This window comes from Scatophagus argus, chromosome 8, assembly GCF_020382885.2.
Source record: "Scatophagus argus isolate fScaArg1 chromosome 8, fScaArg1.pri, whole genome shotgun sequence".
NCBI classification, from domain to species: domain Eukaryota; kingdom Metazoa; phylum Chordata; class Actinopteri; family Scatophagidae; genus Scatophagus; species Scatophagus argus.
In genome coordinates, this window is record NC_058500.1 from 13,121,894 (window position 1) to 13,144,966 (window position 23,073).

General features: G+C 40.4%; 1 protein-coding gene across 1 annotated transcript; it reads left to right on the forward strand.

Annotated features, from left to right (window-relative positions):
* The first annotated feature begins 18,490 nt into the window (after positions 1-18,490).
* tmem9 (transmembrane protein 9) lies at positions 18,491-22,470 on the forward strand. Its single transcript, XM_046397750.1, has 6 exons — positions 18,491-18,629; positions 18,783-18,922; positions 19,642-19,733; positions 19,835-19,943; positions 20,695-20,826; positions 20,912-22,470. Exons 2-6 carry the CDS (start codon positions 18,830-18,832, stop codon positions 21,050-21,052), a joined length of 567 nt encoding a protein of 188 aa, XP_046253706.1. The 5' UTR covers positions 18,491-18,629; positions 18,783-18,829; the 3' UTR covers positions 21,053-22,470.
* The last annotated feature ends 603 nt before the right edge of the window (positions 22,471-23,073 follow it).

A 23,073-nucleotide genomic window follows, 5' to 3' on the forward strand; every position in this document is an offset into this window, starting at 1 on the left:
CCTGTTAGATCGCTCTCTCTCTCTCTCTCTCTCTCTCTCTCTCTCTCTCTCTCTCTCTCTCTCTTTCTCTCTCTCTCTCTCTCTGTCTGTACCCCCCCCCATACAAACTCCTTTACATCACACCAGCATTTTTATTTTGTTCGTCTGTGTTTAATTGAGACCTGAAGTCCACAGCCAAATTTATGGATACTGAAATTTACTGGCAACCTACTGATGACTAACACCCACTGCTGATTTTCCTTTTTATTTTTATATAATCGTTATTATTATTTGTATGCAGTATCAAATAGTAAAGACGTTTCAGGCCAGACTGCGCTGATGTCTCCCATCTGTGTCTTGTTAGTCTGACATTCACCTGTTGTTAGAGGCAAACTCTTTGCAAGCAAAATATTTGATAAAACCCTGCAAAACCAAGGCAGATGTTTTCATCTTTTGCGTGTCGGGGAAGGGAGAACAGAGGAGGATGACTAAGTAAAAGCTGTCTCAGCATGATGTTTGAGGGATGGAGAGGAAACTCTAAATGTTTCCCTGACCATTGTGTGTGTGTGTGTGTGTGTGACTTGCATCCCACAGCTATAAAGCCTCATTAGTGAGACACCCTGCCCCACACATTGTGTTGCTCTTTTTCCTTTTCCTAAAAACCTTACACCCAAACACATACAATGCCTGCACTACACACAAACGCACACAGACATACCCAGATAGACAAAGAGTTTCTGCACCATTATGGGAAGCCTTGTTTTGTATTCTTCCATCAACGTTTTCTTAATGACGTTAGGAAAATAATGCAAAGCCATGTGAGCTAAAATATGCTTCATTTATGCTAAATGTTTACAGTTTTTGTTAATGCAAAATCATTTTCACCAGTTAATGACTACAGTTTCAGACACATCTTTAGCTCATATCATCATTTCCCCTGAGTGTTGTGTCACCTGTCTGACAGGCACAATCACAGATATGCATGTTTAAAGTTTAATGGGCGAAGCAATGGGAACAAGGGGAATGGGTCTACATACAGTATTGATGACTCTCTTTTCATCAGCCACCACCTCCTTGACCTCTCTCTCCTCAAATATGATGACCACTGTCTGGCAATGTAGGGATCATCTGGCCTGATCCCACCAGATATGGAGAGGCGGATGATCTCAGAGTTTTAGGGTGCTTTTCCAAGAGTGGGTTGGATTTGGAGGGAAATTGAAGTGGTTGGTGTGGAAGGTTTGCAGAGTGATGTCCTGTGATACCTTCTCTGGGAAATGTTGGTATAGCGAAGCAGGGCGGGGACGAGTTAAATGCTGTGTCTGTCCCAGTTTGCAGGTCAGTCAGTCTGGCCTGCTAGAACAGTGCTCAGAGGTCCTGGGCAGCATGGGGCAGATAATCATTGCCAACTGTCAGAGGCAATATGCTCAGGATTGGATTTTTAAAGCCTGTTAAAATATTACTGAGGTGATTAATATTGAAATATGCGCATGTCTTTCAGCTGTCTGTCTCCCCCTCTCCCTATTCTCTTCTTGATTTGTTCCCGTTAGTATTCACACTCACCCAAAATTTCAACATTATGCATCACGTTGATTAAACATGTCCCTTTTCTTTTCATTCAGTGCAATTGCTTTATCACGTCACTTGCTCTGACTTCACTGTGACTCACACAGTCTTCGCTGTCACCAAGAGAAAAAAGGCCACAGGAGAATCGGTACTGGGCTGTTTGAGTTATTAGTTTGTTTAATAATTAATTTCACATATTATGATACACGAAGAATAAATCTCTTCCTTTTGTGCACACGCCTGCATAATTTGAGCTCTAGCTTTTCTCTCCTCTGTTCTGTGTAAACAAGTAAGAGAGGAGCAGGAACTTATTTATGGATACATTACTCACGTTATATTTCTCTTCTTGAATGGCTAACTTGTCTGCATAGTTTCTTTAAGGCATGCAAATTTTTCAGTGCAGCCATTCAAGAGAACATTTACATAACTCCATACTTATTCATTATTTTATTTTACTTTATTAAATGCAAGGAACCAAATGTTTCTTGCAAACAGAGAAGTATTGGGTGGAACAAGTTGAGCTGCCTCAGTCAGTGGCATTTAGTTATGTCATGTATGACATACTGGTATATATGACATGTTGTGCTTTGTTCTGTGATAGTGGCAATGTCACACAATCTACACCAGAGCAGGGACTGTGACCAACACATACTGAGCTCTGAGGGATGATGATATATCGTCCCCAAGAGGCCTGTAGCTGCCGGAGGGCTGTCGCTCCCAGAGGACCCCCTGCTCGCGTCTTCCACAGTTAACACTGACAAGAGCCCAGCTATCAAGCTCCCATTCTTTGCCATGTGGATGACTCTCTTGTAAATCTATTTAGAGGTCATTAGTGATGTAAAGAGGTGATTTGGGGAAAGTCTGAAGGCGAGGAATCGACAAGAACTGTACAGCTGGAAAAAGGCATTCCACTGTGTTGCATTTACAGTCATGTCTGAACATGAAAAGTAACGTGAATATAAGTTACTGATACATGTGATTCTTGTATTTGCTTTGACCGCTGAAAATAAGACTGCTGTGGGATATATCACTGAGTAAAAAGGAAAAGAAATGGAGGTCTTTCTAGAAGCAAAAATACATCACATTTTCACATTTTTGTCTAGATAATTGAAAGATGAATATGAAGTTTGTTTATTCGACTGTCACATATTTCTTGCACTCTGACATGAAATGCATTATTTTCTCCCTGACTTACCTGTGCATGTGTGTTTACTGTACAGTGTAAATTTGTAAGCAGAGAGCACCAGTGCGGATGTGTCTACATCCTGGTGCTGTGCTGTTTCATTAGGCTCTGATCATGGGGCCTGATGCAGAGTGACAGTGTGCAGATTGAGTTGCACAGCCAGTCTAATTCTCTCTATTAATAACAACCCTCCACACTGCTGTCCTAAACCACGTTTATTAATCACAATTTGTCATCTGTCCTATGCTCCACCCTCTCCTTCTCCCCTTCTCTCACCCTCCCTCTGTTTAGCTGCGTTCTCCTCCTTCCTCCCTCCCAGCAGGGCCAGTTATCCTCTGCACCTCCCCACCCACACCTCCTCCCACCCCTCACCCCAGCCCCGCTTGCCTTCAGCTCAGAGACATGGTCCAGCATACAGAGGGATGTTCTTGCTCTCCTCCCTCACACACACTCTCCTGCTCGCTCACTTTTGCTGCACTCTGGAAAGAGTCTGATTAATCAAAAGCTCTCCAGCTTTAATTGGCCAAATAACAGTTAACTTGGATTGTGTGGACTGTTTTGGCAACAATCTACTGAAGATTTATTAGAATAAATTAAAATAAAACAAACCCCGATTTGCAATTACAAAATAGTTATGCTCTATTACATGTAATTCTTGTACAATGCAATGCATCATTGTGGAGATGTTCGACCATTAGCTGAGATAGCATCCAATGGCCTTTTGGAATGCATTGATTTGATTTTTTTTTTTTCCGCATTAATCCCATCCCTCTGGAATTTCTATGTACACAAAATGCTGCTATTTAATCAATAGGTATGCCAGCGATTTGCACACAGTATTAGTGCATTATTGGTGAGAAAATATTCCCATAACTAAAATCACATTTCTGCTCATGTCTCAGTCAAGTGGCCCTTGACCCCACTCAGAAAGATGATTTATGAGTCAGCTGGTCCCCTAGCTCCTGTTCTGCCACTCCAATTTTCATGCTGCATTTATGCTTATTATATTGACACTTTTAGGATATTAATTTACCCTGAACTGCAATTTCACCACACAGCAGAACTTTTCTGCCAGTTTTCTTCTCCAAGAGTTACTAACATGAGTAAGTCTGATTGTTCACCACTCAACAGCGCATCTAAACACCACTGCTTCCTCTGCCACCATCCCAGTTTACCCACCACAACCCACAGCCCCCATCACACGGAACCAGGGTCCCTCTACTGTTTTCCTTCTTTTCTTTCTGAATGAAACTGGTGTTTGGGGGAAACAGAGGCGATTTTCATGTGCAAATGTCAGTCAGTCTGCTGCTAGCAATCACAGGCCCGTCTTCTCCAGAGATCGAGGCTTGAGACACAGCCTGAATAATTTAGCAGCTCTGTGCCACCGAGCTTTGGGGTCGCAACCTTCTAAAGTGATGACAGAAAGACGTTGGTTGACTTCCCCTCCCATTCACTCCCATTACCACTTATTTACCATTCCTGATTCCAGGCAGACAAAGCAGAAGGCCACGCCGGGGAGGAAAAATCATCGCTGCTGTATAAACTGCATCATAAAGCAGAGCACAACCAAACAATGACATTTTCACAGCATCCCCAAGCTGGTGGCGATCCCCTCCTGCCCCACGCTGTGAAAGAAACACACGCCGCACACATGATCACCCAAGCCAGCAGTCACAGACAAAAGAGATGATAGACACGCACACAGAGGAAAGGTCGAGAAGTGACACACAGCAGGGACAGATGTCAAAGCAAAAACCATACCGATGTATGAAAGGTGTGGATGAAGATTCAAATGAGGGAAAAAAAATGTCCAAATCTTCTATTTCAGAGGAGAAGAGATTACAGTGATTTTCAAGGTATGACAAGGGAAAGCACAGAAACGTAGAGGGTAGAGTGAAAGAAATTGATCCGCCCTTGCGTACAGACACACTCTACATTTCTATCATTCAGAGGGAGACAGACAGCACTTGGTCTGACAACAGTGGTCATCACTCGTCTGCAGCAGGGCTCTGACAGCAACATGACGAGGATGAATGGACTGGCCAACTATCCTATCCAAGACACATGCTGCTGAAGAAATGATACATTTATCTGCCTCATAATAATTTCTTTCAGTCATGTTCAAGTCTTTGCACACATCATGCAATCAAGAACATGTATTTCTAATTTTCACCCTTGTGAAACATTTGCCCTATGCTGTGGCATCTTTTAATACTGCAGAATTCATATCCACTGACAAAACTGGCATTGATCTGTGGTCTTTATAAAATGGCACAAGCGGAAATCAAAGACACAGGTACACAAAACACCTCTGAGTATGTCCACAGTACAGGAGGATATTATTGGAACACAAGGAAACAGCAGTGAATTGTGTATTAGTGTTGCAGTGGGGCGTTCCCATGGAGATGTCAATTCTGATAGCCTATTAGACCAGCCAGTGAGGTGCAGGATTGCTAAGAAACACTGGGAGGAATGAACGACATGTCCTGCTTTTCCCCCCACCTGTCCCTCTAACCTCTTGTCATGCACCGCAGTAGTACAGTTAGTCAAGTTAAACTTGGTCTGGTAAAACTTCATTTATGAAGAGTGTCTGTGGGCATGCGGTTCGACCTCGTGTCATAGCAATACCTTACAAGGGCAGTCAGAGGGGAAGGGAGGGTGTAAGAGATCCCACTGAATTATTGAGAGTGATTATTTGGTGACTTATGGTTGGTAGCTGTCAGGTACAGCGTGATAAATTGTGGCAGGCCAGAATTACACTTTCTCATTTCTCTACTGTCTATTTATCTGCCTTTCTATGCCTGACCACCCTTTCTCTAACGTGCAGTCATCCCTCTGCCTTCCCTGTCCTTGTACTAGTGAGTTATCAGACTAACTTTTTGGGCCGAACATCCTCAAACGTCCTGTAAAGAAGCAGCATGTATGAAGACTGTTGCATTCAGTCTCCCATTCAGCACAGCTTTATGGATGGCCTGTTGTTGGTTTTAACTAACTAACTAACCCCACCCTGAGATGGCAATGAAGTAGACACGGCTGATTTTGAATAAAATGTCTTGATGACTGTTGAATGGGCTGAAATGTAGTTTAGATAATTATTATTAATTTATCTTTTTATTAATTAATTAATTATGTCCTCTCTAGGGAAGATTTGTCATATCTTCTGTCATGATTGATGAATAATGACCCTCTAATTCCAACATCAAATTTGAATTGTCATTGTGAGAATGTGTCCACAAAGATATTAGCATTTATCTCAAAGCTGACATAGGTTTGTGCATTTAGCTTGGCTACAGAGTCTTAGGTTTTTTTTCACTTACAATGTATTCAGCTGACAATTTAATTGATAACAAAAATTCCTTCTTCACCATCATCACAAGGAAAACAAGAATCAGTACCTGTGTTTCCTGGCAATACAGCTTTACATGAAGGGTCTGCTGGGAAAACAAAATAAGAGCTAAGAAGTGATTTTTAGAAATCAGAAAAAAAAGATTCAGAGGCGTTATGGAAATGCTTGAAAAAAGGAGTTCTCAGTAAATGATGTACGATGGGGTAATTCTGCTTTTCAGCCCAGAGAGGGAAGGCCATTCCACCTTCAGGGACCCAGCAGGAAGAAGAGTGGTGACCATGTGGAAAGATGACTAGGGAAAAGAGAGTTAAATGTCCAGCAGCTGCCAGTGTGTATAGTGTCAGTCTTGAGTTATAAGAATGTGGGCTCTCACGCCAATACCAGGTTTTTAAGCTAAGTACAAACACCCTGAGGCAGCCAGTGAAAGATATGCAAGTGGAAGAGGACGAGGATAATTTGGTAAGGATGAAAATGAGGCAGCATAGTTCTGAATGAGCAGCGGGGGTTGGAAGAAGTACGAGCAGGGAGCTTCACGGGGGATGATTAAAGCATGAACACAGAGCTGGGTTGAGTCTGCTGTCCCAGGGAGTACACAATGTAGATTTAGTTCACTTATTGAATAGATAAACTGATGGTTGATGAATGGACACAAGGCACACTGACACTCTTGACTTTTGTTGAGTCCTTAGAACTCCTCTCTCAAAAAATAATAAACTCCCAAGTCCATTAAGTTTGGGGTATTTCAAGACTTCTCATGGCGTGCGTTATCCTCTTGCCTCTCCTTGCTTGGTTTTGTTTTCCTTTTTCTTGTGCACATACTAGGAGACCAATTTTCCCATATCTAATTGACATTCCCTATTGCATAATGTTTCTAACTGACTGATCAGGTATCAGAGATGGAGTTCTTTGTGTAAATGCAGTCTGAATAATTCATACACGACTGTCAGGGAGAGAGAGAAGGGGCATTTTAGAAATCAGCTAGCTAGGCCCCTGACCATGAATAATTGATCTAAACTGATTAAAATTTGCCGTGATTACCCCTCACCCCCCCAACAGATAAAACGCCACACCTGTGTTTGCTGTCTCTTTACCTATTCTCCCCTTTCTCTCCTTCCTCTCTCTCAAACATGTTTCAATTAACCGCATGTTGTCACACTCTGTGTGGTGGAATGTAAGACACTTCACCACTGTTGCTGTTTCATATTGTCAGTTGTACTGTATTTCTAGCGATAAATTTAATTTCCTCTTTTTCATGTGCATTCATAGGCATGATAAAGCTGAATCTGGTTCAGGAATGCTGTATATATTTTTAGAAAATAGTACTGTGTTACTGTTCTCCATGTCGATGAGATGTCCCCATGAGAAATCCAATTTTTCTTTAACTGCTATCCAAATATTAGACTTTGATTAGCTGTTGTTGAACTCCTGAAAAACATTTCTTCTTCTCTTCTCGCCTCAGGCAGTCAACCTTTAGATAGCCATAGACTCTGTATCAAGCACAATTGTAATTGCAAGTGTCATACTAGAAACACTTAAACACAACAGATACTGTTACTTTTGAGTGATTAGATTGTTTAAAGCAAAAAGTGTGCAAAACTATTTCAAAAATATAAAGAGTTTATAAGATTCAGTAGAAAATAGTAACTCTGATTATGGGGCCTGGTGTAGCAATAGAATCTGCTCACAACAAGGTCTGTGGATTATCTTGAGTAAACGGGTCATAATTTCTGGAAATAAACATTGCCACTGAGTTTTTCAAATGTATTTGAATGCTTGAACACCTCAAGCTGAGTGCCATCATATCTGCCTACAGCTGATATCTCCAAAACTTGGGAACTCACACTCTCAATGGATAAATAGCACTACGGGTAAGAGTTAAAGTATGTATTTTTGATTTTGGGGTGGACTGTTTCTTTAACCTTCAAAGTCTTACTAAGGATGGAACTTCTCAGATCTGTGCTCCAAAGTCAAAGAAAGAAAAGTGTGACAGAGAACGACTTGAAGGAGGAAAGAAGCAGAGAGAGGGAAGAAGTGTGGGAGAGTGACAGCTAATGACAGTAGCTACAAGCTGTGACCTTTAGAGCGATCACACAAGCATGACGAACCAGGCTCAAGGTGACAGATAAGCAGGCTACTTTGGAAGAGGATGTTAAGGACAACAAAGCTTAGTGTGTCTGTGGTTTAGCAGTCATGTTGCAGGAGTGGTATTGGAGATTATAGGTACACAGGTGATCAATAAGACTATCATTTTTGTCAGAGAACAATGGTCATCTGTGTGCAAATGGAGTTGAGGATAGTATGCTCAATCAGACATTATCTATCTTTTTAACCTTTATTTATCCAGGGAGAGTCAATTTTGCACACATGCTTTTCTTTGATATTCACGCACATAGACAGTGCAGAGATAGCATTCACAGAGCAGATGGAGTTTGGTCGTTATTTTTCATTATTTACATTTTCCAATGTGGTCTGGTGATTCAAACCAGAAACTTTGCATTTTCTAAGGACTGTACATGTGGTTCTGCATGTTCGAGCCCAAAGCCTACCAACTGTATTTAAAATCAAGAGAGAATTAACTGCAACAGAAACTGAAAGGTCAATTCAAGAATACTAAGAGTCTTTGGCAATTAGACCTCATCGTGACATCATTTTAACAGGGTAGTGATGGTCACTAACTTTCAACTTTCAGGAGATATTTAGTAAGTTGTATTTGATATACTTTAAGGTTGTATCCAACATCATTGACACCAGATGAGGTTGGATAGTAACACATCACTTGATGGTAGTAAATATAATAACATTATCAAAATCCTGTTATCTGATAATGTGTGAATGAGGTGGAGGTTGGTCACATCGATTTGACTGAAATGATGACTGACTGCAGCAGAGGGAGAAGTGTGAACTTTGACAACAATGAGAAGATCACTGGGGCCGTGGCAAAATAAGATAGCTTTAATTGAAAGAGTGAAACGCCCATGTTAGCTGACTGACCAGAACAGGAATAGAGAGGGAGAGAAAGGTGGAGAGAGAGATAGTCTACCAGTCAGTCAACTGAACTTCTCCGAACTTTGTACCTGAACACATTCAACTGTGATTGGACAGTATACTGAACACATTCAATTCTCATGTGACAGTGAAATTTACACATTTGATTGTGATGTCACAGTGCATTGGACACATTTACCTGTGAATGACCAGTAGACTAAGCACATTCAGGTCTATTGTTACAGTAGAATGAACACATTTAATTGTCGGATCCCAGTGAACTGAACGCATTCAGCTGTGATTGGACAGTAGACTCAACACATTTTTTAATGTTACAGTAGAATGAATATATTCAGTTGTGGTATAACAGTGCATTAAACATATTCCACTGTGATAGGACGGTGTGCTGAACACATTCAATTCTATTTTCAGAGAAGGATGTTAAAAAAGTTCAGCTGTATTTTCACGTGCATTCAAGACGTTCAACTGTGAATGGAGAGTAGACTGAGCACATTCAATTCTAGACAGTAAGATATACACTTTTAATTGTGATGTCAAAGGGCGCTGAACACATTCAGTTCTCATCTGGGAGAAGAAAGAAAACATTCAGCCCGCTTCAAAATATTGTAGACCATTTTTTTAATGACATTTTGGATTTATTTTTACTTTCAAGGCATTAATTGTTTTCCATAATCATTATTATACTTAAGTATTTGTGTTGTGAAACTTGCAATTGCCAGGAGATAGGAAATCCATCACTGTGTTTGGGTTTCTCACTTTTGTTTTTATCAGAGGCATTGTCGTGCGGAGAACCTGCGCCTGCATGCAAGGAGTCTGCAGTCCAATAGCAGCTCTGTGAGACTGTTCAAAGTGATGGATTTCCTATCTCATGTACATGCTAACACACTGATGCAAAGCGGTGTTTACCATCATCACCTTAGTTTAGTGTGTTAGCATTGCTAACATTTGTTAATTAGCGCCAAACACAAAGTAATGGACAAACAGACATATTGACCTGATGATGGCGATAGATGAAAAGTCAAAGGATCATAAAAGTCATTACGATTACTTCTCTTTGACATTCCTAGAGCACCTAGCATGGCAATAAAAATCATCGATCAACATTTGTTTCTATGGAGTTGCAAGCTGACAGGCAAACTTTTGATTTAGAATATGATCATAATTAGATTTTCCTTTATACACTTTCCATGTTTTCTTCTTATTTGCTCCTTGAATTGTCCATGAAACTGAAACATGCCAGACAACTTTTCTCCAAGACACCAAGCTTTATTCATTAATGTTGCTTTCATCGGGGTAAGCAACTTGGTCCAACAAAAGCACCAAGTTTGTGCTGTGTTATTGTTACAGAACAACTTTGTGGACATCAGTTTGAAAATGTAGGGCATGCTTCAGAAACTGTCTGCACTAATGTAAGCTATATGCAGTTTGTGGATGATGGTCTGAAACATACACAGACACCCACAAGTGGTCTTCTTGTATTGAGTCAATCAATATCGGCAGGCCTAAGTAATATTTAGGTCAATATATGACTATCAAGGAAATACTATACGTACACATACACATCACAGTGTCCTTGGTCATCAGTACTCTCAGGTGTGGTCTGAAAGTAGTTGGTCCACATAGTAGTATCATTGATCTACAGGTTTTTTTTTGTTGTTTTTTTTTCTCAACAAGGAAGGGGAGAGGAAAAGGAGGTGTCCTGGGATGATGTGTCCAGTTCAGGTCCCTGGTGAAGGTTTTCAAGTGGCTGTGTGCTCTGTCTGTCCTGTCAGCCCTGAGCAACCACCTCATCCTAAAAAGGATAAAGGAAAAAAAAACCAAAATCCCGGCTAGCATCACACACGGCTGGCCAGGGCCTCACTACCAGTCCACTTGTCTGCTCTCCCCTCCACAGAGCCTTCACAAGAGATGGGAGGAATACTAAGAGAGCAAGCATAGATTTTCTGGTGGGGGGTGGAGGAAGAGAGGGAAGGCTGTTGGAGGGTTGTGGGGTTGACTGCTCACATCAAACTCCCCTCCTTTTCTCTCACCCCTCTCCCTTTCTCCTCCTCTCCCTCTCATATGCCTGGCTCTGGAGGGACCCTCTGTTTGTCAGCCAGGCAGTGGAGCGTCTCCCTCTAACCCCACCTCCTCCTGTTTCTCTGTCTTTTTCATTTTCTCTCTCAGATTCCCTCTCTTTAAACCTCCACCTCTCCTTCCCTCTGTTTTCCTTACCGTATCACAATTCCTGTTTCTTGCTTTCTCCAGGTCTATTATAAGCAGCTTCTCTTCGCTCTTTTCACTCAGTCACATTAAGGAAGAGCCTGTTGAAAAAAGTCAATAAAGACCAGATACAGAGAAATGATTTGCTCTACCTGGGGGCCAAGCAGTGGCTGAAATGATGGGGATTAATTTGATCCAAAGAAATTCTTCAAAAATGCTTAACACTGGAATATAATTTTAAATGTTGCCTCACTACACTGCATTGCACTACAGCGCACAGCAGGTGTGTCCCTTTGTTGTGGCTCCAGACAAGCTGTGTGAGATCTGATAAACCGCCTCACTTGACTCAGCACTGGTTGGGGCAGAAGCCTACAGGTTTGAAAATAAAAAAAAAATATATGGGGATGTGGAGTTAGCAAGTGAGTTTATTGGACTGCTGTAGCCTACTCTTCATCTCTGCGTAAGGCTAGTGGCTTCAGGCGACATTAGCTACTACTAAGATAACACAGGCAAAACACTGACTGTACATAAAGATAAACAATATGAGAGCTCCACAAAGGTGAAGCTAAAATATATTTACTGGTGGCTGGCTCCAGTACAAGTCATGAGCTCCTCCCCCTCCATGTTTGCAGAGGGAACAATGACAAAACTAATAACCACATAAGTACACATCAAACTTTTTTTTTTTTTTTTTTTTTTACAAAGATGGTTTTCATTTTAGGTAGTTAATATCACACTGATGTGTGTTCAAGTGTTCATTCTTCTTAACATTTTTTGGTTTTAAGTAGTTGTAGTTATTTCTTAACGGGGGGAGGGGTGAAACATCATGACTGACAGCTGAGTGCTGCTCATGATTGAGTCAGACGGGTGTATGGGCGGGAACCAGATCACTACATCATCAGCCTTCAAGATGGGAGCAATCGTTTCTGGCTTCACTTTTGTAGAGTGGGAGGAAGTTGAGATGCATCATTTATATTTATATATGTCAATGGGCCAAACCTCCCACTAAACTGTCAGCAGTCAAATTGCATTGTAGGTAATGAAAGCACTCGTAAGATCAAGGAATACAAAAAAAACAATATTTTTAGTTCTGCTGCATTGATTTTTATCTATCTATCTATTTTTTTTATCTATATCAGGTACTTTTTTATTGTTTTATTTTATTTTTCTTATTAAGATAATGTAATTTTTCAATGCCGTATGTTAGACATCTAAAACCCTCGACAAACGGAGGATTATTATTATTATTATTATTATTATGATTGTGAATTTTGTAAAACAAACCCTTAACTTCAGCCTTTCATTTCCCAGCCTGGATTGATTGACCTTCATTTTCTCCCAAGCAGACGTCCCCTTCCTCCATCCTCACCTCTCTTCCATTCTTCCTCTCTCTTCTCTCATCTCTGCTTCCTTTACTCCTCTTTCTGTTTTCTAGCCCCTTTCTCATACCCAGTCAGTCCAAGCTCCACACGTATGCCAAGATTAGACAGAGAACATGGGGCTCTATTGATTTCTGACACTGCAAGATGACAAGTTTGGTCTCACATCTCCCTGTTTACATCTGATTCACTGCAAGCTGCTCATGAGACAACATCGAACAAGAGAGAAAAACCACAAATATTCCCCCTGCCGGAAGATGGGTACCTGTTACTCTGCTATGCTGCATGCACAGGTATTCATACTCTGTGTCATCTTTGTCTTAACTATACCTTTGTTAAGGGTTGTGTTTGCGAAATTGCCAGTGGCTAGTCCATCGTGGCACACCACTGGGCTGCCAGGTCAGATTGTGATAGATGCAGAAACAGAGGATGTTGAGTCACAGTGGCATTCAGAGGAGAAGATCCCTGCAGACAATAGATCATGCCTGCAGATGCGGCCTGAAGCTTGGGCAGGTGGGTCACAAACTGTCACAACAAGGGAATCGCTGGAGATTAGAGTAAAGGAGGTGGCATTGACTAGATCACTGTAACTCAACCCCATCTCATTAAAGAAGAGCCTCTCTACCACTTAAAGACCCCCCACCCCCAGCACAGACAGGACAAACTCCCTCTTGAAAGGATTAGACTTGACAACATTTTCTGATCCGTCATCATTTTGTCAGACAAACCCCTGACTCTGTGTGACCTTTGACCGCTTAGCTCATTTCCCCTTATTCTGTGAGGCAGATGTCCATATGGGTTGGTTTTGGTGAATGTGACAAACATGCATCACTTTTGTTTTGCTCACCTGCTTGATCAGCCAGGTGTGTATTATTTTTATCTTTCAGGATTCTATGCATCACTGGATTTATAAATCAGTCTTGCGCTGGGTGCTGGTGTCACTGAAATTTGGACATAAATGGCTGACAGTCTATTGACTGGCCTGCCAAGCCGTGTTAAACCAGCTGGCAGCTTTTCCAAGACCAAAGCATACATTGCATCCTTTAATACCAACAACAAACTTTTGTCCTCCCCTGCAGCTATTTATCTACCTTTCAATTCATGTCACCTTTCATTTCTCGCCATTGTTTTCAGCTGTCTTCTTGCCTGACCCCTGGTCTCTCTTGAAAGAAGCACATGGATTACTGGCGGCTTGCTGAGATTTTTTTCTCCCTACCAACATGCCACAATTCTATGATTGGCCTGTAAAGGTCTCTTTGAAGCTTCCCATCTGTCTAAACATCTCGGGCAACATCAAAGACCACACATTACAGGGGCCCAGAGTTCAAATGGGAGCCACTGTGATTCAAGCATCATCTCTGCTTCTCCCTTTTCCCCACTTCTTCGCGGGTCTTATTTCTGCACAGTGCTGCTGAAAGAGAAGGATCGCAAGCAGAGAGGGAAAGGGGAGGAGGAGGAGGAGGAGGAGTCAGTTTCTCTTCCAGCGTTTGTGTCCATCATATGTCATGGCCGCTCTTGGCTTTCATGTTCTGTCTGGCTGAGTCTCCTGCTCCAGCAGTCTCTGTTTCCTCGCTGAAAATCTGTGTCCCTGAGAGGCAGGAGACGCTCTCTCCTCTGCATCCATTTCAGTTCAGCTCAGCGTAGCTGGGCTCTGCTCACACCTTGCTGACACCAGCTCCTCAGCAGACACCTCTTCCCCGCATGGGCTCAGCTGGCTGACAGACAGCTGTCCATATGGATAAAGCAGGAGTGGACACACACACTGTAGTAGGCAGTCACCATCACTGCCTACTTTTCTAACACCTTTGTTATTGCCACCTCTTTGATGTAGGCACTTCTCTTGGAAGCATCTCGCGCATCCAAGAGGGGAAAAAAAGCTGTATGCAAAGAAACATCAGGTGATGTTTGTCTTTGTTTTTACTCAGGTTTGATAGCATATTACACAGGTACTACTTTTTATGCATTTTGCAGTTGCTTCTTTTTCAGGAGCTTATAATGTTCAGAGCAAACACAGAACACCCTCTTTACCCTTTTATCTTGCTGCTTTTCGTTAACATAGAATAATTATGCTCACTACATCTCAAGAGTAGCTAATCGTCGAACCTAATATAGCGGACTTTGACTCAAACACTTGTCCATGTTTGATTACCACGGGAAGGAAAACACAGTCGCAGAGGCCCAAAACAAGCCAGCGGCTGATGAAGACAAATGTGCAAACACATGTTGGCAGAATTGCTTTTTGGTTGAGCGTGATCGGCTACGCTCAGGAGGGCGGAACCAGGAGTTGTGATTTATAGTTTTGTGCTGTCCGTGGACCACCACTCTCTACTGCCTCCCACTACTGTAATTACCATGTGTGTCTATTAGAATAGTCCTGCTGCCCACAATGCATCACCTCAGCCGAGAGGAGAGGAGTGTTAACACTTAGCAGAGATAGTCTTGTTATTCAAAGGGTGTTCTCTACAAAAGCATGATGCACAAGCAGAGTGGAGAGCAAAAATACACTGCAGATGATATGATAAAGGTCAAAAAGAACAATGCTGAAAGGTTGAAGGGTGTATTGAAAAAGGGGGAATAAGGACAGACACGGTATCTTCCTTCAGAAAGACATAACTATATATGGATGCTACAAAAACAAAGATTTTAGCTACATCATATATCCACAATCATTCACACTAAATGCTCTTGGCCTGCCATGAATACAATTTAGCTAATCATTTCAACAACATAAAGGTTGTTGTATGTGCTTTTTATGCACTTTTATGGCACACCTGTGGATTTCAAAACATACTCAATCTTGATTTATATTACATGTCCTCCCACATCTTATCTGCATCCCTGCTGACCGCACCAAAGTCTGCTCTGCCTAAAGACTGCTCTGGATTCAGTTCACTTTGCCTTGGGCCTTACAGCATCTCCTAGCGGGCAAACTGCCTGCTGTTTTCAGTCCCATGAAAATTAATGCTTTGAATAATGTAATTCAGTCAATACCTTCAGGTGCCTTGACAAATAAGAAAACTTGACATCTTCTGAGCTTGTTTATAAGGTGGATTTCTCTGCCATGATTTCATTATGGATAATTTTCCTTTTCTGTTTTATAGTCACAGTGTGTGCACAGTCCACATCCCACAGACTTTGTCCAAACATTTGTATCAGTCCCCATCAATCACAATTTTGTTTAGAGCTAATAAAGCATTTTACATAACTAGATTTCTTTTCTTTTTCAAATGAATTTTTTTTGGAGGGTTGCATCTACCTAAAAAGGAACTGAATCACCTTTTTCTTCTTCATGAGAGCTCTGAAGAGATAATGAGACCTGGCACTGAGCTCTGGCCAGTGTCATTTATGCTGTAATTGGCCTAAGGGTGTAAAGGGCAGCCATGCATCAGAGAAGACAGAAAACTAAGTGGCTTACAATGACAGGACTGAGAGGACGGAATATAAGGAGAGAGTGCACGTAAGTGACAAAACAGAAGAGAATTTATGAGCTGCTTTATGATACAACATGCATATTGGCTACCAAAATACACAGCGATTATTACACAGATTAATAAATGCATGCCTGATGCATGACTGATTGAATGAATGAATGAATGAATGTGAATGAATGAATTGTTTTTTTCACGTCATATCATCAAAGTGCTGTTCCAGAAGGCACACACTCGCATCTAAACGTACTTTCAGCATTCACATTCAAAAGAAGGAAAATTAATCAACCAACATATAATCACACACACAATAATCTATCTAATATATTTTTACATACACCCTACAAACTGACATCGTAACAGCCTACAACATATTTTCTTATCTTAATGACCCTCTTATCAGTAAATAATGGGAATGCAAAATCAATATACCAGCAATTAAATAATAACTTCTTCTTTTCCTCAGTTGTATTACAACCTGTTAACATGCAGCAGTGTCCTTTTCAGCCAAGGTTATACATCATATGAAGTCTCACAGTCCCTCATTTCTAAATGCAGAAATCATTTTAAAATTCCATTATTACTGCATTAACAGCTGCATAGTTTGGGAGTCAGTACAAAGCAAAAAGTAAAATAACTAAAAAATGTAAATTTAATTAATGCATCTGTGCCTTTATAAAGCATCAATTTATTTTTAAAAAGACACCAGGATCATGACTTGGATCAAAAATGCTCAAGAATAGCAACCACGTTATTTTGTGTGTTCAGGCTTGTGTACTGTCTAGTTTCCGGACAGCCTTTTTGTTTTTTGGGAGGCTTTTTTGTTTGTTAGTTGTATTTTGTTTTGTTTTGTTTTTTAACAGTAAACTACTATAAAACAAGATCTTTAATTACGCTAATAGCAATGCTTTTATTTAAGATTGACACTGATTGAAACCCTGATTTCTGATATATATTTTTGATATACTAGTTATATACATTATGGACGTAGACCAAAGACTGTATTTTACATTAGCAGCCTCTGACATAGTCTTCCATCATTCATACTAATTTAAGCCACCGTCTGTTCATAAAGTAGTCAACCTAAGAACTTGTGTCCACCAACAAACCTTGTAGACCTAAACCAAATCAGTTCACACTCTTTGTAAACTTGAAATCCCAACACAGTACCTCCATAATATATACAGTAGATCAATTGCTGGCAGCACAGCAGTTGTTTAAAATAGTTGAATCAAGGGTTACATGAATGATTGAGGTCAGACAGAGGATAGGCTTGTGTTGTTCACACTGATATCGCAGCTCATTAGAAAAATAACTATGGCCTCAATTGATCTCTGTGACTACAAGCTCAAGTGGTTGTGGCTGAATTTGTGAGTCATTGATTTCTATGGCTCAGTAAAGGTACTAGTATCTGACTATACAGAGAGATGTGAAAGCAGGATTACTGGGAAATAGAGGTATTGATTGGGTCAAGAATCTGGGGCTTACGCTTCAAATTCCAGCAAGGAGACGGTTGGCAAAAGAAAAGTGTTGACTGAATGATACGGGAAAATATTCTGATGAGTCACAGATTCTTTGCACATGTGTTTAAATAATACAGAGAATTAATGTTATCTTATCGTGAATTCAACAATTTTATTTGCTAAATTTATAGCCAACTGTGTTCCATGAAAATCTGGGCCCCATACTTACTGCATGTGAGTCCTCTTGCCCTTTTAATACATTTTCACGCCTGTGCATAAAACTGAATCAGCAAGTAAGCATCTGTAGTGGTTATTAGGGTAATCAGCAATGAAGCATTTAGAACACACTTAAGAAAGTCTTGATCTGAATTTCGAAATCTCAGCACATTTCAGCCCTCTTTTCTCCACCCACTGTAAAGCTTTAACATTATCCATGTCCTGTTTGTTTAGATCTTCGTTGTACCCTTAGTATAAGGCAAAGAAGGATAACTGTGGCACTGAATTTCACAAAAGATGAGAAACAACTTCAATGAAATCAAATTTTATTCACAGAATTAAAGCAAACTAGTGTCCAGAAGAGCAAGCCCAGTCCAGTTACAACATGGAAAGAACACAATATAATTTAAAGACACAATACATATGTACAAAAATGCCAAAACATTTTTGATGCTGTTTATTTTGATCATGAATCTTTGTAAACACAACAGTAAAAATAATCAGGGTGGATAAGAGGGTGTAATATTATTTGGAAATGAGAAATAGTCTGTTATAATGCCCCTGCATACATATCAATGCATCACAATATATTGTATGATCACACATTTTATATGAAAGATATTCATCTGCAATGTAACTTGTAACTGTAGCCGTGAAACAGCTAGGGGTTAAAAAAAGAAGGTTTCAATTAAATTTTTCCCATTTTTTGTCCAGTAGGTGGCAGTGTCGCTACGTGTTTGACCTTGCCTCATGTGTGACGACAACCCGGAATAAGGAAGAGCAAAGTAAAGAACAGCTAGCGGCTGTGTAGCTCCATCCCGAGTGTCCCACAGCTAAAACTTTCACTTTATCTACTATTATAACGTAAGATAACTGTTTTTGCTTGTGCTGTTATATCATAGAATTTGTGTAGTTTAGTGTTACCGCTGTGAAGTCTTTTGTTTCGCAGGTTTCCTTGCTAGAAAGCTAGCTAGCAAACCTTTCCGTATGTTAAACTTCAGTGTTGTGCTTTGACAGATTTTTGCAGGTGCGTCCGCTGTGCCAATCATCTTGCCAGCTGGAAAATGCAGTCTGGCAGGGAAAGACTCTGGATCTTTGCTGCAGCCATACTGCTGACCTTGTTTCTGCTGGATGCTGTTGGTGTTGCACAGGCGAAGGTAAGACATGTTGGTCCTCACCTGGTGCATACTTGCAGAAAGTCTCATGCTAGTATGCTAGCTGATTGTTGTTCAGTACGTCCCCTTCCTCCTAGATGAGATAAAGTTATTTCAGGTCTGTAAGTTTAGTTTTCCTGATGCATCATCTGTAAAACTGAATCTTCTTGTTAAATAGACTGGAAAAGTACGTTTTTAATTTAACTGCCAATGTAAGTGTTGAAAGAGTCGAATAAAACGTCTTGTCATTGTATAAATCACTTAACCTTTAATATTCTGTTTATGTTTAAATGTTCAGCAAATTTCGATATGTGCGCTTCTATCTCAAATTACATTTTTGTAATGTAATATTAAAGGTCGGTCTTATCGGCAGTTATTCATGTCGGGTAATGGACAGTATTTCTCTCAGTTCCCTGTGAAAAATATACTTGATATTAAAGTTTTTCTGAAGTTGCTGTAAATGATGATTGGTTGGATCTTAAAAGGATATCTGTTTGACTTTGTAAGGTGGTTCACTTGTCTAATGTTTCTAATGTAAAACTAAAAAATAAAAATTCAAAGTTTGTTGTCTTTCAGACTGGAAAAACAGGACCTTTGTTTGTACAACCCTGTTTTGTCAGTAAGGCAACAAAAGGACAGATGCTGTGTGAAACAGATGAACTATAACATCAGCACTTAGCCAAGTTTGAGCTCACTTGACACAGTTTTCTTGATCATTACAGAACTTTGAGGATGTTCGCTGCAAGTGCATCTGCCCACCACACAGAAACATCAGTGGCCACGTGTATAACAGAAATGTCTCCCAGAAGGATTGGTAAGAGAAACCCCTGATTTAAACTTTTAAACTTTCAGGTTGCTTCCTGTCTGATATTGTGTATCATGTCTAACGCACAGACACTTTGATGTGTTTTCCAGTAACTGCCTCCATGTAGTGGATCCCATGCCTGTGCCTGGCCACGAAGTGGAAGCTTATTGCCTGTTGTGTGAGTGCAAGTATGAGGAACGAAGTAGCAACACCATCAAGGTACCGCTGCCTTTCTTTGCTTAATTGTGGCTCAAATCTGATGTGTTTACTCATGTGTGACTCAAATCCATTTTCATGGCAGTGTGAACAGCAGTGTGAACAGCACAAACCACATTGAATTTGATATTTTTTTATTTACTTATTTGAGCCACTGTGATCTGTGGCTGTGTGTTAAGTCAGACTTCGTGTGATTTTTCCTCACAGTTCACATTACTGTTACATGATTATTAATCAGAAACAAATGTGAAGGATTGCCCTCAGGCTGAAAAGCTGACAGACTATTACCACACCACTGTTACCACAGCAAACAATTTAAGAAAGGAATGGCTGCATCACTAATTAATTGATTTTGAAGATGGACTGTTGTACCAGTGACATTTTGTGTTGTTCAGCTGCAGGTTTGCTATGAATTTGTGTTATGAGTCACATACAAACATGAATGTGAACAGTCAAGGCAAAAAGATTACATTTGAGAAAAATCACAGTTGTGCCACCTTCAACCAAAGTGTGAATTTAGCCTTTGGGTTTTAGTCTGACTTTTGGAAACATACCTCATTCAAGAGTCATTTAAAAACATTCTTAAAGGCTCTTAAGTGTTTAGTCAGTGTTTACAGTGAGCTGATTAAACGCCTGTGTCTACTTTTGAAGAAATGTGAAACTTCTTTTTCTGTCAATATTTTAACGGTCTTTTGTATCTGAAACTGGAATTGTTTCACACAGTAATGTTAGTAATGTCTTCTGTCTGTCCCAGATAACCATCATCATTTACCTGTCTGTTGTGGGTGCACTGCTGCTCTACATGCTGTTCCTGCTACTGGTAGATCCTCTTATTCGCAAACATGACCCATACACCCAGCCGCTGCACAACGAGGAGGACTCTGAGGTAACCATTCATATACGTGCAGTTTGTCCTTTCAGTTGAATGTGAAGTCCTTCAATTTATGGTTTGTGTGGGTGTGTGTGTTCAGGAGATGCGACCACAAGTGGACAGCAGTCAGGCCAGAGGAAACACGGTCCTGGAGCGGGTTGAGGGAGCACAGCAGCGCTGGAAAAAGCAGGTCCAGGAACAGCGCAAAACTGTTTTTGACCGTCACAAGATGCTTAGTTAAATCCTACAGCTGATCTCAAGCCAAGCTTAGAATAGGTAACGTCCCTCTGCTCAGCACTCTTACACCCTCACCAGCTGCTATCTGGTAATCTAGTATCTCTTTGTCACCAATGTGCAGCACACCTTCTGAATAATCATTTTATTGCTTAGAAGTATTTAACCACACTGATCTAACAAAAAGATTTTTTTTTATTATATGTATGAGTTTAGGGTAAATTGCAGGAAAAACAGCATGTTTTCACACTCTTAACTGCTCGATCACTTAACTGCTTAACCAATTCAGCAAGTTTGATTTTGAAGTAAGATTTTGAACGTCTTGGTAAAGTATGAACCATTTTTGTCTTTTTTAGTCAGACTTTTAAGCTTCCTTATGATGTTTTTTTTTGGTAGCTACTTGTCAAATTTGTGTAATATTAAGGTGGTTAACTTGTAGCATAATTTATGAATTTACTTGCTAAAATGTAAAATTTACTGTATGTATGTTATTTGTCAGTATTTTGTTAGAAATAGTACCCTGTGTGCCAAATATTGGACATTCCCTAGTTTATCACTAATAATGATTTATTTGTTATTATAATTTATTTATTCCCCATTGCTGTGGATATTAACATGGGTATATTATCATCACAGAGTAATTAAAGGATTGTATATTTTTGGTTTTTTATATTTAATGCTTTGACATTTCTACCTTTAAGACGGCCCTAATATGTGCCTTTTTCTGTTTCTCTCCTTGTGTGGGTCAGTGTGTTAAGCAAACTCCAGTGCAAAACTTTGCTCTGAAATGTTCAAAGTTCACAAGTTGTAAAACATAGGTATTTACATAAGTATTTACAATACGGTGAGGTCTACCAGTGCATTCGGTGAGCATATCATCCATCTATGACCTGGACACAAGGCCACATTTGCGTGCTGTATTTTTCAGTTTGATGGAACATACTTTCCCATGCAAAGAGAGAAATGGAGAGTGGGGCATTTAACAGAGCTTTAAAGCCATCCACAGTTGAATCAAAGCTCTGCCACTGAATGTGATAAATCAGTAAAGATGCTGAGAATGTGGTTAAGTGTGGCAGAATCGGGTTGCTTCATGACTTTGAAGGTCCCTTGAGTGCATCATTATTTGTCAGCGAATTCTCATTCGCATCTTACCACTGAAGGTCTCTTTTGGGGAATTTTTAATGCGACAAAGGCCAAGACACACTGAGTCACATTACCTCATGCACTTTGTGAACTGCTGAAGTTTATTTGCCTGTAAAGGTTTGTTTTATTACTGAATTTTTGGATTTATTGATTTAAGTATCATTTAATGTCACTGGTATCAGTGGTTTTTATTTTAGGTTTATCTGTGATTATGCAGTATTGCACTGCTCATGTCTGCGCATTCAGCTTTAAGAGAAATAATAAAAAAAAAGAGTTGCAAAATGTTTTTTAATTGTTCTGGATGTTTGGGATGTTTATTTATTTATTTGAGGCAGTGATTGGCAATTCTGCTCACAGCAGAAGAGTTCCCAGTTCGAATCCCAGTCTGTGCCCTTCTGTGCACAGTTTGCATGTTCTCCCTGTGCCTGTGTGGGTTTTTCTTCCGGCTTCCTCCCACAATCCCAAAAACATGTACATTAGGTTAACTGGCTGCTGTACATTGTCCCTAGGTGTGCGTGTGTGGTTGTCTTTGTGTGTCAACCTTGCTGTTGACTGGCAATCAGTGCAGGGTGTACCCCACCTGTCGCCCGCTTTCAGCTGGGCTCCATCCCGCAACCCTGACGGATAAGCTGTATAAAAAATAGATCGATGGATGGATTTATTTATCTGTTTGTCTGGTCCGAAAGTCACTGCTGATTATTGGCACTAGGGGGCGACAGAGTACATAATATGGGTTCTTATGTACTTCACAGAAACACATCATCAAATTAATTCTCACATTTGGTGTGATGTTCAGCGAAAACTTACAGCAGTTTCCTCTGTGCCATAGAAAAGATTTGTTCTTAGTTTGAGAAGTCATAAATTGTTGTATCCTACATACTTTTA